This window comes from Vidua chalybeata, chromosome 8 (assembly GCF_026979565.1).
Source record: "Vidua chalybeata isolate OUT-0048 chromosome 8, bVidCha1 merged haplotype, whole genome shotgun sequence".
In the NCBI taxonomy this organism is placed as follows: Eukaryota; Metazoa; Chordata; class Aves; order Passeriformes; family Viduidae; genus Vidua; species Vidua chalybeata.
Genome location: NC_071537.1, coordinates 30,141,116 through 30,156,637, shown reverse-complemented (window position 1 = coordinate 30,156,637; position 15,522 = coordinate 30,141,116). Strand labels below are relative to the sequence as shown.

The following is a 15,522-nucleotide window of genomic DNA, read 5'->3' as shown; positions in this document are numbered from 1 at the left end:
AGAGAAATTGCTTGTGTCACTGGAGGGCCTGGCAGAGATGCAGGATTGACTGGGTGTTACTTGTATCTTTGTGTTCTGTGGCTGGAGCTCTTCATAATAAATTGTGAAACATCAAGGAACTTGTTGGAGATCAAGGAAAGAAATTGCTTTATCTCAGCTGCAGTACTGATAAAACATTCTACATTTTGTATGTGGAGAATTACACTCATTATTTTAGCTGTCTGGAGTTCTCTTAGTATAAATGAATTTTGCTGCTGCTCACAGATTTCCAAGGCCATCTTCGGCGTGAAGAGCCACCAGGCTTTTTTTCTCCTCCACAGCCTTAAAGACAGAAATAGCAAGTTTGCTCTGAAATAGAGAAATAGGTGTTCTAGGAGTCCAGAGATGAATGGTGATTCTTAAGCCATGCTTGCAAGGATATGAACCAGATTCTGTGCCTGATTTTTTTTTTTTTTTTTTTCCCTGTTAGAAGGACCGAGCCACTGAATATATCTTAATTTCTCAGATGATATCCTACCAGATACTGGAAAATAATCTTTTCCAGGAGAACTGATTGTAATATAAATGAAAACATGTCTTATTTGAAACTACCTAATTAACAAAGGCCAACATATTTGAAAATCAGCAATGGTGTTTATCTCAGAATGCTTGTTTCTCCTAAAATACTGCTTATGTGTTACATTTGTAGGTTTGATATCTGTGTTTATGCTCAACATGTCCATATTATTACATTTTACAGATATGGAAAACAGAATTTTTTAAAAACAAAATTTAGTAATTATTTAAACAATTCTTTGTGCATACCTGTGAGCATCTAAGTCTTTAGAGGGCATTTTTAGCTTGTAGTAAGATAGTATGAAAGTGTGATCCTATTAATAGCTTACAAGTCTGGCCACATGTGGGATCTGACATACTGTGTTCCCATGAAATAACTTCTAGCACTATGTTATGCTTTTAAGTTTTTTCTAAGAATAGTACAGGGATTTTTAGGCAATCAGTAAAATTAGCATCTAACGACTTAATATTGTATTTTAAAACACATCTAGGAAAATAAACAAAAATGTTACAAATAAACATAACATATGGTTCTTTTTTTAATCTCTACTTTAGGACGACGTAGACAGTCTAAACCCAGTTCTCAGGGATAACCCGCAGTTACATGAGGAGGTAAAAGCCTGGGTAAAGGAACAAAAGGTTCAGGAGATTTTTATGCAAGGTAATTATGTGAGAAATTGTGTTATTTATATTCTGTGTTAGTTAGCTTAAGGCCGTTACTTGTGTGGGACTCATCCCATAGCATTTGTGATATAATGGAAAATATATTTTTTAACTTGGAAGTCATTTTTTGGAAGTATTTGTTAATACAAGGAAACAAGACTGTAAGAAGCTGTTGGTGTTTGCTTCAGACTGTTCTTAACTTGTTTGATGTTTTAGTGATTACAGCAAAAGCTGAATATCATTAGTCTGAATGTAGATATTTTATAAAGTTTGTTGTGAAAATAAGTGTGTATGAATGGCCTCCACACACATTTTGGCATGTTTAAAACTGTTCTGTGCTCTGTTAGTGTTACTGTTACATGTGATAACTTCTCAGATACCTGTCTGTGCTTGTAGTTCTTCACAGTTCTGTCACAGATGAAGAATACTTTCAGATCCCCACCCCTCGCTCTCTTACCCCCCGAGTGAAAAGTTGCTTTCAAATCAGTAACAATTTGTAACTCAATTTTAATGCTAGGAGGTTGCAGAAAAAGCTGTGCACAGTAATATTTACGTTGTAGATACAAGTTACAAGAAAACTAGTATGAATTTGAAGAAATTATTTTGGTGCCATCTTGCTGATAGTAGAAATACTGTATGCATTTGCAGCACATTCGTTAAGTTTGAGGAAGCTCTGCAGAGGAGTTCCTATTACTAGGAGGCAGAAACCAACCTCTGCGGGTCTGGGCTAAAATCCCCTGGAAAGAAGTTTCAGAACAAAAATGCTTAAGCAGTCATTTTGTAAATGAAAATTAGGAGGGAAGCTGTAAATAATCAGATATTTTAAGGATGGCTACGAGGTTTTCTTGCTGTCTAGTCTCTTTGATAAAACCCAGCTCAGAAGACAAAAGGAATATGGTAAGTATAATACTGAACTTAGAGTAAAAAACTTATGTCTTTCCTTCTGTGGAGTTTCTCATTTGACTAGACATGATTCTTATGGGCCACAGAAAAAGGATGCTGAAAAAAACAAACATGTGGAATTGTGTAGATAGTAAGTTGGCATGTTGGTGTTAGTCATTTTAGATTTTACTTTTGGTATCATCAGATGCAATACAAGTTAATAGTCTGTTGATGAAATTTGCAGACAAAACTGGATTGAGAGGTGATGCAAAATCCAATCAGGGTTATATAAAAAGGAAACTGAAATTGAGCTTGTTTATTGTATTTCATTAGAGTAACGACAGTAAGACTATTGTGAAAGTCTCTGTGTACATTGGTACAGAATCAATAATTCAGCAAAGCTCCAGAAGTATTGAAATAGTCATCTAAATGAGACTGCCAGCCAGCCCATCACCTACACAACTCCTTCCCATCATGCCAGGATCTGTATTTTTGTCTTCATAGATTTAGATTCTCCAACAGAGGTTACTGTGCTTAGAAATGCACAAATGAACAGTAATGTAGATGATAAAATGAATCTCATGCCAATGTCCTTGAAGGCTAGCTGTCCTCATCTGAGGAGAGGCTTTAGATCCACTTGCTCCCCTGATGTGATGTAGGACCTGAGGAGACACATGCTTCCTCACTGGGGCCTTGGCCTCAGCCCCATGGGATGGTGGTCAGCCAGGGGAGACTGCTGTCACATTCTCCCTGCACATAATCTGCTCCTGCTCACGCAGACTTTACGTTGGCACAAACCCTCCAGTGGCTTACAGACAGCCCTCTGACTATGCTAGCTGCTGTAATCTGGTCACGTTCTCTTACTTTTCTCCTCCTCTCTCTTCTCTGGTTTGCTTCACCTCCTCCATTACCATTTTCTTGTTCCCTGCAATTTAAGCTATGTTTTCGGCTCTGCCTTGTCTAGATGCATCTGTTAAGGTTATTACCACATTCTTGTACTTCATCCTCTATAATATTTTTAGTATCCAGCCTTTTCCTTGTTTTCTGTGATGCTGAAACCTTCATATCATAACTTAGTATTTTTTACTTTGACTTTTGAAGTTAAAACACAGTTTGTCTGAAGAAAGAGGAGGGTCGGATAGAAACACTAAAATCCTGTTCCAAATATTTGGAAAGAAATGTGCCAATTTGTGGAGGGAGAATTTTACTCAAAACCAGTCCATTTATTTACAAGAATGAGACTAAAGAAAAAAATTGGCCCATTTAACTTCTCCTTTGGGTGGCAATCACAGCAGCATGCTTTGCAGTAGAGATTGTAGCTTTGGCAGGAAAGTAGTTTGTTCCTTGTTTAATAAAAAATGAAACTCCTCCCAAACTTGGCCAAGTTGAAACCTTTTGGGACAAATAAAACTGGTTCAAGGAACATAGTGAAGTGTCTATGATTTTTAACAATTAAAATATTTGATTTCTTTCTTCCGATTAGTTTTTTTCATCATTACAATCTTAGGCTGCATGTATAATAATCCTCTTGAAACACTGAGTGTGCTTCAGCTCTGAACATATTTTCTCATAGTACTGCACAGGCTGTTTCAACAATGTGTAGCTGGCGTGATTCAGCCAGGGACTGGAGACAAAGCCAGGCTTTTCCTGTAATGGCTGCTTGTGGCTGGGCTGGGCTGGAGCTGAGCTGGTCTGTGTTGTGTGATTGCAGTTCAATCTTTCTCCTTCTTCCTGTCATCCCATCAGCATGTAAGAAAAAACCTCAACCCACTGTTTTTAAGAGTAGATAAACTCTCTTTTAAAAGTAGATAGGGTAACAGTTGGAACAAAGCATGAACACAAATCAGAACAAGGAGTAAGAAGAAAGAAATTGGCACTGGGTCAATGTAGGGGAGTATGGGAGAAGCTGGAAGCTGTTGGAGAAGGAAGGAAAGCTTCTCAGCTTGTAAGCTGAGAAGACTGGGGGAAAGAACTTAGAAGCTAGTGGCCTGGAGTCACAGTAGTGCTAAAATGATACAAGAAGCTGGGGAGATGCTGGTTCTGTTTATGCAAGGACTGAAAATCATTGTGCAGTTAGCAGTAGGATGCAAGAGAGGAGGCGCTTGGACAGGAAGGTAGGAATGGCAAATTTGCACAGACACAAGCAGAATTTTACTGAGACTGTCTGAATAAGCCAGAGCTTTGGGACAGCCCTTAAAAGTTCAAGATGTGGAGAATGTGGATGGGTCAGGCAGTCAGAAGTGTGGGAGCTGAGCTGGAGGCGTTTTGCAGGGGCATATGGAGTAAGGGTTGGAGAGAAGCCATCAGGAAATGTGTCCCCATGGGAACCCTGTCTGGTCCAAGACCAGAAATGTGAGACATAAGCTTGTGGATTCTTCCTCCTTTTCTGCCTGTATGTACCTGTGATTGGCAGTGCCTGTGCTGGCACACTTCTGGCCCTTGTCTGTGCTGCTGGAAACATACTCCAGCGTCAGTTAAGGTGGCTCAGGGGGTTCAGGAAGTCTCAGGGTTTCAGTTGTGCCATGAATGATGTGGATGGGGATAAGAAGGCTGCTGTGGTGTAGTGTTTCTCTTCCCAGCTGGTTTTAAAAATTATATAGTCACGTGGAAAAAGTCTTTCAAGAGACCACTTGGAAATTAGTAAATAATTACCGCTTTTGCGCTTCTCTTGATCTGTCAAATGTTGACATTAAAAACAGTCCTTGCAGTAGCACACTGTCACATGCAGAAAGTATAATAGACCCGGTTGTGTGATTCTGGATATTTTTTACTAGAGAAAGCTGTCACCTGTGAGGTCCCTGGCCTGTTTGCTGCAGATGTTTGAGCTTGCTTTATGTACTGGGCAGGGCTTGGAAAAACTGATCTTTAGGAAAGACAGGGAAATTCTGGCCTTGCCTGTGTGGTTTAGCAACTGAGCAGTCTTAAATCACTTAAGTTAGGCTGTTCGTAGGTTGTCACTGACTGGCTTTTTCTCCCTTCCTGTTTGCCTGACCTGGGAGCTGGGGTTTGATTGCAGAAGTAGCAAAACCCACGGAGCTGGAACTGAACTTGGTGGCAGTGTGGCTTGGTTATACAAAATGCCATATAATCACCAAGTGCTAAGAAACTTAAGCGTTCCAGTGATCAAGTAAGACACTGAATATGAATAAAACTGTTCAGTCTAGATTTCTGGGTCTTGAAACAAACTGTAATATAGGTACTGTATCATACTAGCTCCTTATCCCCATGGGCTTTTGGAGGTGAATTAAACTGAGCTTTGCAAAATGCGTCAGGTTTCTTTGGATTTGGTATGTCTGAAAACAGGAGCTGAAGTGTTCACAGTTTGTGTGTGCTTGAATGTTCTGTGTGGCCATAGCAGTCACGGGATCATTCCACTGCCTTTCTGCTTGTTGTAATGGAGAACAAACTCTGTGGTCACTTATGGGAAAGACTTGGCAGATGCAGAGCCTAACCACCAAGATGTAAATCTTTTAGCCAGCAAAGCAGCTGGGCATGTGACTAGCCTGTTAGATGGCTTCTGTATAACCTGCTGCTGCCACCTTCTAGCCTTTCAGATTACTTTTCTGTGGTTGCTGTTCATAGGCAGGAATTTTCCCATCATGTGTCATCATGGTTGCAGAAAGATTTAGTTAGATAAGAAAATTGTATGTTGAAAAGGTTAGAATTAACCTTAAAGCATACTCATATGGATCATTTGCATTTCAAAATGTCTTCCTGAATCTGTGGTTAGCTGTCCATGCTATGTGCACTATATATTTGCTGTGAAGCTTAAAAAAAGTAGGAAAATCCATGTATGCCTTTTTTTTCCTGCATTCCTCAATGGCTTTTTTATTTCTTCCCCTTCCAAAGGTCCGTACTCCTTAAATGGTTATAGGGTGAGAGTGTACAGACAGGATTCTGCCACCCAGTGGTTCACTGGCATCATCACTCACCATGATCTCTTCACCCGCACTATGGTGGTTATGAATGACCAGGTGAGTTGATGGATGATACTCAAAAAAAAAGCTGCAAGTAAACTATGCCTTGGGAGGTTCTAATTTTTGTTGGTAGCACTGAGAATCACACCAAGTTGGTTCAATTCCAGCAGGTTGAGGGTATCACTGCACTGAAACTACAGCACAACTGCATTGGGCTATCAGTTAAACGCTCCTGAAGCTGAGTATTTGTGCAGTGATATGATTAATACCAGTCCTACAGTTTTTCTGCTGTTGCTATTTGACTGTTGAAGTCTTTGAAGTAAAGCAATCCAATTTGAAGAACTGGTCTTCCCTGTCTGCTCTGTTGAGAATTTCTTTTCCCAAGAATGAAGTCTTTCAGCACTGCAGTAATGGTTACCTTTTCCAAGCAATTGAAATAGTCACTTTCTGCAATTTATTGAGCTAAGCATTTACTACAGCCCCAATTTATATTTGCTGTGGTGGGTTTTAGTTTTATTGCGGAATTTGATGTTACAAAAAGTGTTAATGCTGGTATTTTTAATGGCAGTAATGAATTTCAGGAGAGTAGGGTAATGACTCAAGAGTAATAGAGTGAATGACCCATCTGCCTTGAAATGACTGACAAAACCATGTGTGACAATAAAAATTTAAGACTAGTCTAGTACTCATATAAGTTCTTTACCTTAATTTGCTCAAATTAATATTCCCCAAATGTTACTTTTTTCACTTCGTGCCATGTCTTTTGAAGATATGGTTAGCATTTCCTACTTTATGAGGTATTTCTCAGTAATAACACTCAACAGTTCTAGAGTTGTTCTTTCCAGTAATTTTTGTTCTCGTAGCAGTTTAGCTTCTGTTGAAAGCAGTTACTGTAATGTGCTTTTGCAGTATAATTTATAGTATATTAAATTAATTTTATAAGATATTTGTATATTTTAATTACTGCTTAGGGGTTATTCTATGAATAGCTTGTTGAATTTCAAATTTGCAGGTTAGTGAAGGGGGAAGGAATTGGTGGTGGGATACTTTTCACTCTTAAAAAATAATTATTTTTACAATGGCATGTAAAGACACATTTGCTTTGGTTTGACACTGTTCCCAGCATTTGTTGTGTCATGTGTCAGTTCTGCTTGTCAGGATTAAGTAGGCTTTTCTCTGATTAGTCTTTAGCACACAAAATAGACTGGTGAACACTGGTACAGAAAATACAGATTAGGCATTGTCTGAACATCTGTGGATTATTATTTTCTCTGTTCTCTTTTTTCTTTTTTTTTTTTTCTTTTTTTTTTTTTTTAACATAAACCAGGTGCTAGAACCTCAGAATGTTGATCCTTCTATGGTTCAGATGACCTTTCTAGATGATGTTGTTCACTCTTTGTTGAAAGGTGAAAATATTGGCATCACTTCACGCCGACGGTCTCGTTCCAACCAGAACAGCAACACAGTTCACGTAGATACATTTATCTTTTTACCTAAGTATTTTCATATATTGCAAATGTTAAAAATACATGTTTAAAGACACTAATTAACGTTGTATTTAAGTCCATTAATACCGAATTACTTTTAGGGTCATTATACACGTGCACAAGCAAATAGTCCCAGACCAGCAATGAATTCCCAAGCTGCAGCACCAAGACAGAATTCTCATCAGCAACAGAGGAATTCTCGGCCAAATAAGAGGAAAGGCTCTGACAGCAGCATGCCTGATGAAGAGAAGATGAAAGATGAAAGATACGATTATATAGGTCGAGGAGGTAAAAGTGGTTAATGGAAAGGGAGGGAGAGCCTCCTAAAACTGTATTAGACTGAAAATCTGATAGATGTGTTTTTATCTTTTGCAGAAAACCCCAAAACCAAAAATAAACACTTTCTTAGTAAAAGAAGAAAACCTGAAGAAGATGAAAAAAAACTAAATGTGAAGAGGCTGCGGACGGACAACATCTCAGATTATTCTGAGAGCAGTGACTCGGAGATTTCAAATAAAAGATTAACAGATTCATCCTCAGAGCAGAATTCAGAAAATGAGTTAAAAAGCAAGAACTCTTCAAAGATAAATGGAGAAGAAGGAAAATCACAAACTACTGAGGGCGTAGAACAAACACTAACAGATAGGCAGTCTCCATGGGATGAAGTACAGCAGGATAAAAACCATGAAGAGACAGAAAGACTGAAGTCATCAGTCTTGGATCATCAGGAAAAATCTTCACTCCATGCAGCAGAGCAGCCAACACTTTATGAGCAGAATGCCAAGGATCCACCTGTTCAAGAGTGTAATGCAGAAAAACATCACACTGTGGAGTTAAAAAATGAGCAGTTTTTACCCAGGCCTCCTACTCCTAAGTGTGTTGTTGATGTTACTAATAAAAACAACTCTGAAAAGGAGAACCAGGATAATGCTGCAAGTACCTTTGGTTTGCAAACAGTTCAGAAAATAGAATCTCACAGCAGTGATTTAAAACAGCAATTTGCAAATGCAAATTTCCTTGAAGCAAGAAAACAGGAAGCTGATCAAAGTTGGGTTAGCAATGTTGGTAAAACGGATTCGATACAACCTGGGGTTGTAAAAACATTACCAGTAAATGAACACTTAAATTCTGAAAAAGTGCAGTATGGCTCATTTATGTCTTCGTTAAATGTAGCTTCTCTAGCAGAAGAGAGTAAACTGCGTAAACAAAGTCCAGTCCCCGATTCTGTGAAGTCAAAATCTAGTGCTTCAGTTGATCATCCTAAAACAAAGTCACCTGATGTTAAGCCTAAATTCACCCAATCTTCTGATACTGTGAAGTCGAAGGTTAGTTCCCAAAACAGCCATGCTACTGGATTAACAAGGTCAGCCAATAAAACTGATCATGATTTGCCTAGGTCTAGTTTTCATCCAGTTCCAGCCAGAGTTAGTGCTCTAGAAGCTACTAAGAGTCCTCTTATCATTGACAAGAATGAACATTTCACAGTATACAGGGACCCCACTCTGATTGGACAAGAAACAGGAACTAATCACATTTCACCTTACTTGCATCAGCATAATTATCCTCTGCATTCCTCATCCCACCGAACCTGTTTAAATCCAAATGCACATCATCCTGCATTAACTGGTTCATCCCATCTGCTCGCTGGGTCTTCAGCTCAGGCTCCCTTGTCCGCTATTAACACTCACCCCCTTAGTAGCACATCTCACCATTCTGTTCATCACCCTCATCTACTTCCCGCAGTGTTGCCTGGAGTGCCTGCTGCCTCCTTGCTGGGTGCCCACCCGCGACTAGAGACTGCTCATGCTAGCAGCTTAAGCCATTTGGCATTAGCACACCAGCAGCAGCAACAGATGTTACAACACCAGTCTCCACATCTTCTCGGACAAGCTCATCCTTCTGCTTCCTATAATCAGCTAGGGCTTTATCCAATTATTTGGCAGTATCCAAATGGAACACATGCTTACTCAGGACTCGGTCTGCCCTCCTCCAAATGGGTCCACCCAGAAACTCCTGTTAATGCGGAGCCTTCCTTGAGAAGGGTAAGTTAAGATCCTTTCTTAATGATTTATTTAGCTGGGCCTGGTGTCTCCCAGCAGTGATTTCCTAGGTACATATGTGGTAGTTTGTGTCACACCGAGTATATTGGGATGGTGGGGTTTTTGAGTAGGCAGAGAACTAGGAATGGAACTACAGCAGTAACCACTGTCCTCATGGTGGATGTGTGTGGGGAGTTTTTCCAGACCTTGATTCCTAAGAATTCTAAAGAAAGATTAAATGTTTGATTTTAATTTATGACTAAGGATGAGGTCAGCCAGCTTGTTTGGGAACTCAAGTTCACAGGGTAAATATTTGCTACCTCAAACTGTGTACCATTGTCTAAGTGAAATATTAGGAGAGGTGAGACAGTTGTCTTCATAGTGAAATTTCATGCATGCTCACTCAGTAATGGTGAAAGATGGAGAAGGAAGGAGTACTACATCCAGTGGGGAGTTCTGGAGAGAAATACTCTTGCGTTTCTAAATGTTTCATGCACACTGTACACCCATTTCTCTTGTCTTTACACCTATCTATGTACCCTTTCTTGGAGTGTTGTTTTCTCCCCTTCTGTTTCTGTTGGCACACATCTCTGCCTTCCCATCTGCTTTCCACTCCTCTGTATTCAAGTCAGGGTGATTCCTCTGTCTGTTTGCTGAGTGTAACCACTGCAGTCTCAGAAGAAGTGGTTTGTGTTTTTCAGCCTAATGCCCAGTGTGGTGGTGGGGTTTGGCAGGCAGACGTGGCAATTACAGGAAAAGTTTTCTTAGCTCCTGAAGGCTTGGGATATGGCATGCTCATTGCAGGCACCTCAAAGGAATAGTGTAAGATGAAACGTGTGTAGTGCAGACAGAAACTTTGGAGAGCTTTACTGCCAGCTTCAGTTAAATCACCACTGAGCATGTGCATACTGATCTTTAGAGGCTTTCAACTTGGCCTAATTTGGGCAGATTTTCACAGGGACCACAAAAGGCATGTCAGTGACAGTGGTCCTTCTGCCAAATGGTAAGCCTTTGTGTCAAAGCTTGGCCTTCTGAATGGTTAGAATTTTTTTTTTCTTTTTTTTTTTTTGTCATCATGGGGAAGGCTGTTCCTCCCCAGATTCATTCTTAAAAAAAAGTCAAACCATTGTGGCTAAGTCTTTCCCAAAACAGTCAGTTTGAGTTGGCCTTGTAATATGAAGTGAGTTTGATCCAAAATGTGATAAAATCAAAACGTAGCAGTGTAGAAAAGCCTAAGAGAAAAAGATAGGTCGATTTATCTTTTCGTGTTGCTGCCTGCTCCACCCTATACAGAAGTCCATTTTAAAAGAACTTATGATAGACGTTATTTTCACTTTGGCTGCCTGAAGAATGCAGCCCTGCATACTGAGGCACGTAGCTTTTTAATTATGTTGATATGTGGCAATTGTCTTGTGGTGACTTGTCTTCTGGCTCTCGCACTGGAGGCCTTTTTAAAATAGATCTTAGAAACCCAGAATGGGCGTTTCCAAGGTCGGTTTGCATGGATGCCACAATCACAGAAAGGGATCTGTGTTTCAGCTGTAAGAGCAGCAGCAGCATCCACCCTTGGCTCAGGGCTGAGCCATGTCTCTGAGCTGAAGGAAGTGTGCCCCAAGCCCACCTTTCCCTACTGGCCTTGGATGGCTGAGGCAGCTCCCATGCTTGGGCTGGGCAGTAGTAGATGGTGCAGGTGGAGTCACAAAGCTGTTTGAGCAAGGCTTGGTGCTCAGGCAGATGTTCCCCAGCTCCTCCAGAGAGAAGGTGACGGGCCTTCTTTGCATAATACTTTAATGCAGCTTACAGGCTGTTCGTGGGAACTCATCACAGCGTGGGAACTCCTGGCCGAGGAAACGTGCGCACTAAAACTGTGAGCGCAAACCCAAGCGGCTGCTTTAAATATTCAAAAACACAGAAATCATAACTTCAAAGTTGTAGCACCTGCAGATCTATTCTGTGCTGTGTGCATGTGTCATGAGCGCTCTTGGCTTCCCTTTCTGCTGCAGCAGTTCCCAACTGGAATTGCCAAGTCTGAGGGGAAGGATAGGGATGGACTGGTGAGGAGCGTAGGGAGGGGAAGAAAGTAGGGATGGACAAGCATCACAAGGCTTTGGGGTGTGCACAAAAGCTGACTCTTATCCCCAGTCCCTTCTTGGCTTGTCCCCAGCACTTGAGCCCCACTTGAACAGGTGTCCTGCTTTTCCACTCTGCTGTGTGCACTTCTTGTAAGCAGGTCTCCTAAGCAGAGGAGAGAGAGAGAGAGCGGTCTTTTCTGCAGGCTGTTCTGCAAGTTTCAGTAAAGATAAGAAAACAGAAACTTAACAAAGTAATAGATTAAAAAGTAGTTTCATAGATCAAGATTTACCACTGTGTCTAAACAAGGAGGCCCACCTTTGGAGTGTTTAGGTACACAGCATAAAATTGGACCGTGTGTTTGCCATGCTGCACAGTATGGCAAGTGTGTACATTTATGGTTTTAATAGCATGATGATGATGATCAAGCCAAATAAAAATGCCTGACTAAATAAAGCAGATTAATTAGGATTATCATACTTAATCATTTGGTTGGGACAGGAGACGAACAATCCAAGAAAGAAGTACTTGTATCCCTTTTATTGAGATATGTCATAAGGCTGGAGGTAAAATTGCTTCTAGAAATATCAAGCCATATTTGTGTTTTTAAAGAAATACTTGTAATTTGAAGAGGTAATGGTCTTTTTAGTAATAACTGAAGTAGAGTGTTGTCAGGTTGTCATTGGTTTGTTAATTTTGATGAGCTTGAGATGCTGTTCTAGAATTAACTGCTCATCCTGAGTACTTGAAAATTAAATGGTTCTAAGAATGCTTCTGAAATGTGTAAACTGTTTTGTATGCTGGAAGTGCAGGGGAAGTACAGTTGTATTTTAGTTGGTCAAAAAAAGTGATTTAAATTTTATTTACTGACTGTGATTTGATACTGAAATACATTACTTTACTTTGATCATTGGTAGGACTTGGTAGAGTTACCCTTGTGGTCCCATGATTATTTTGAAATCTGATTTTATTTTTTGTTTTGTTTGGTTGGTGTCAACAGAATACTCCCAGCCCCTGGTTACACCAGCCCACCCCAGTGACCTCAGCTGACAGCCTTGGTTTACGGAGTCACATTCCGGTGCGACCGTCCAGTGCAGATCCCCTTCGGCCTCTCAAACTGACAGCGCATTCCAGCCCGCCTTTGTCCAAAACTATTGTAGAGCACCGCAAAGAGTAAGTTTGCTGTTGAACTCTGTGTGTGAGGGTACATTTCTGCAAGTGATGTTGCCTTTTAGCTTCCTTTTAGTTTATTTGTAGACGTGGATGCCTGTGGGGAACACAGGTGTGTCATTGTGTTGCTTTGTGGACTTGGTGTGGTACTTGAGTTTGTGAGTCATTTGAAGACTTGTGAAAATTGTACTTAATATAGAGGAAAGTTTATTCTGTGTTAATAGATAACTTGGTTCAGGGCATGGGAAGAAAGGTCTTCCGTCTAGCACATGGTACTACATTCAGGCTAACCTGTGTTTGCTTAACCTTTCTTCAAACAGAGAACTGGAGAGGAAAGCTTTTGCTGAACCTTTGCGTTCTGTTACCACTGCGCCAGTGAAGAGTGAGCTAGAGCAGAGCAGAATGCAGACAGCAAAGGAGAGCCATATGCACAGACATTATGCAGATCCAATGTTGAACCAGCTGCCAAGGCCACCACAGGAGACTGGGGAGCGACTGAGCAAATACAAAGAAGAACACAGACGGATACTCCAAGAAAGTATTGAAGTTGCTCCTTTTACAGCTAAAATAAAGGCACTGGAGGGAGAGAGAGAAAACTACTCCAGGGTAACATCCTTATCTTCAAGTCCCAAAAGCCATTCAGTAAAATACGACAAAGATGCTGAACGCTCTGTGTCAGAACTGTATAAAATGAAACATTCAGTTCCACAGAATTTGCCACAGAGTAACTATTTCACTACCTTGTCTAACAGTGTAGTAAATGAGCCACCAAGATCGTACCCATCAAAGGAAGCTTCAGGTGTATATGTTGATAAGCAAACTAATTGTCCTTCAACAGCAGCTAGTCCCCAGGCTCTCCCCTCCTACATTTCTTCCCTTTCAAAACCACCACCTTTAATTAAGCACCAACCAGAAAGCGAAGGCTCTACAAGCAAGATACCCGAGCAGCTTTCACAGTCAGTGCAGTCTCACTCTGTAAATTCTTTCAGAAGTGACAGCAGGAGCCCTACTCAGTTGTCAGTCTCATCTTCAAATACACTCCGGAGTATGCCTGCCTTGCATAGGGCCCCTGTATTTCACCCTCCTGTGCACCAGAACCTGGAGAAGAAGGAGAGCAGCTACAGCAGCCTTTCACCTCCAACTCTAACCCCTGTTCAACCCGTTAATGCTGGTGGTGGCAAAACACAGGAGTTGCAGAAACCACCAACTTTAGTACCTGAGCCCAAGGAAGCCCAAACTGTTTACAAGGGCACTTCTGAACAGAATTTATCAGAGATGTGGAAGTCCAATAATGCCCCAAATAATGAAAAAGTGGATTGGCACACTGAAAGAATGAGTGGAAAGTCGCAGTCCGCTACAGCATCTGTTATTGTGCGTCCTCCTTCTAGCACAAAATATGAGAATGTACCAGTAATGCAGTCTGCTTCCAAAGATCGAGTTAGTGAGAGATCTTCAGCTGTGACAAATCTAGCAGATTGCCTGAAAACAGCGGAAGCCAGGGAGACTGGAAGAGTCATACTGCCAAATATGAACTCAGACAGTGCTCGCACACAGTATGAAAAGAAATTTGCAGCTGTCTCGCAAGGCAGCATTCCTCATGCTGTCACCCCTACCACAACTATCATCTGCAGCACCAAAACGGATGTCACTGCATCAGCAGCAATGACGACCAGCGCGTCGAGCCGGGGCAGCTCCGAAGTGACTTACTCGGTGTCGAGCACGGTGTCCTGCGCGCCGCCGGAGAGCGCGGCCCCGAGAGCGGCCGGCCAGGCGGCACCGCAGCCCCAGGAGTGCAAGGTCAGCACTGCAGCTCCGGTTACATCCGCTGCTGGCAGCGCTGCTCAGCCCAGCTCGGGATTCTCCACCTCTACCGACTTCGTCCATTTGAAAAAGCACAAGGCAGCGTTGGCTGCAGCTCAGTTTAAAAGTAGCAACACCGCTGAGACCGAGTCCAACTCTGTGAAAAATCAGACATTTTCAACCTCTCTCTCCCTAGACAGTGCTATCGTCTGTAATACAATAAACAAAGCGAACTCTGTAGGCAGTGGGCAAACTTCCCAGACGAGTCAGCCAAACTACCACACTAAACTGAAAAAGGCTTGGCTAACAAGGCATTCAGAGGAAGATAAAAACACTAATAAAAAAGATAATTCAGGGAACAGTGTTTCAGAAATTATTAAGCCATGTACTGTCAATTTAATAGCTTCTACATCAAATGATTTGCAAAATAACATAGATAGCAAAATCTTGGCAGATAAGTTTGTAAAGGAAGATAAGCACCCAAGGAGAAAAGGAAAACGAACTTACGAGTCTGGCTCTGAAAGTGGTGACTCTGATGAAAGTGAGAGCAAGTCAGAGCAAAGGACTAAACGGCAGCCCAAGCCAACTTACAAAAAGAAACAAAATGATTTGCAGAAAAAAAAGGGTGATACCGAGGAAGAAGTGAAACCAAATGGTGTTCTTAGCAGGAGCGCCAAAGAAAAAAGCAAGCTGAAGTTACAGAGTGGCAGTAACAGCAGTGAGTATATTAATCTGATTTGGAAGACACGGAAGTGTGTGAAGTCCAACACTTAATCCTGGAGGGTTTGTCATACATAATGGCTGGGAAAAGAGCTAAAAAGCATACCTGTGTAAATGAATAGGTCCTGATTTATCTGTCTTGAGGCCATTTGAAATATCCTGGTTTAAGAAATAGAGTATTCTGTATATCTGTGTTAACAAACTGGTTCTTGGCCTATA

At 41.2% G+C, this 15,522-nt stretch overlaps 1 protein-coding gene across 11 annotated transcripts in view; it reads left to right on the top strand.

Moving 5' to 3' along the window:
• JMJD1C (jumonji domain containing 1C) overlaps window positions 1-15,522 on the top strand; it is a 158,356-nt gene that overhangs the window by 117,906 nt on the left and 24,928 nt on the right. For 10 of the 11 annotated variants that reach the window (XM_053949642.1, XM_053949641.1, XM_053949648.1 and 7 more), the window contains 7 exons: window positions 1,111-1,216; window positions 5,950-6,074; window positions 7,345-7,488; window positions 7,606-7,792; window positions 7,880-9,546; window positions 12,614-12,786; window positions 13,104-15,301. In XM_053949642.1, the coding sequence (XP_053805617.1) occupies window positions 1,111-1,216; window positions 5,950-6,074; window positions 7,345-7,488; window positions 7,606-7,792; window positions 7,880-9,546; window positions 12,614-12,786; window positions 13,104-15,301 (4,600 nt within the window). Of the gene's footprint in view, window positions 1-1,110; window positions 1,217-5,949; window positions 6,075-7,344; window positions 7,489-7,605; window positions 7,793-7,879; window positions 9,547-12,613; window positions 12,787-13,103; window positions 15,302-15,522 lie in introns of those variants that run through there. The other variant, XM_053949652.1, reaches the window with a different exon arrangement.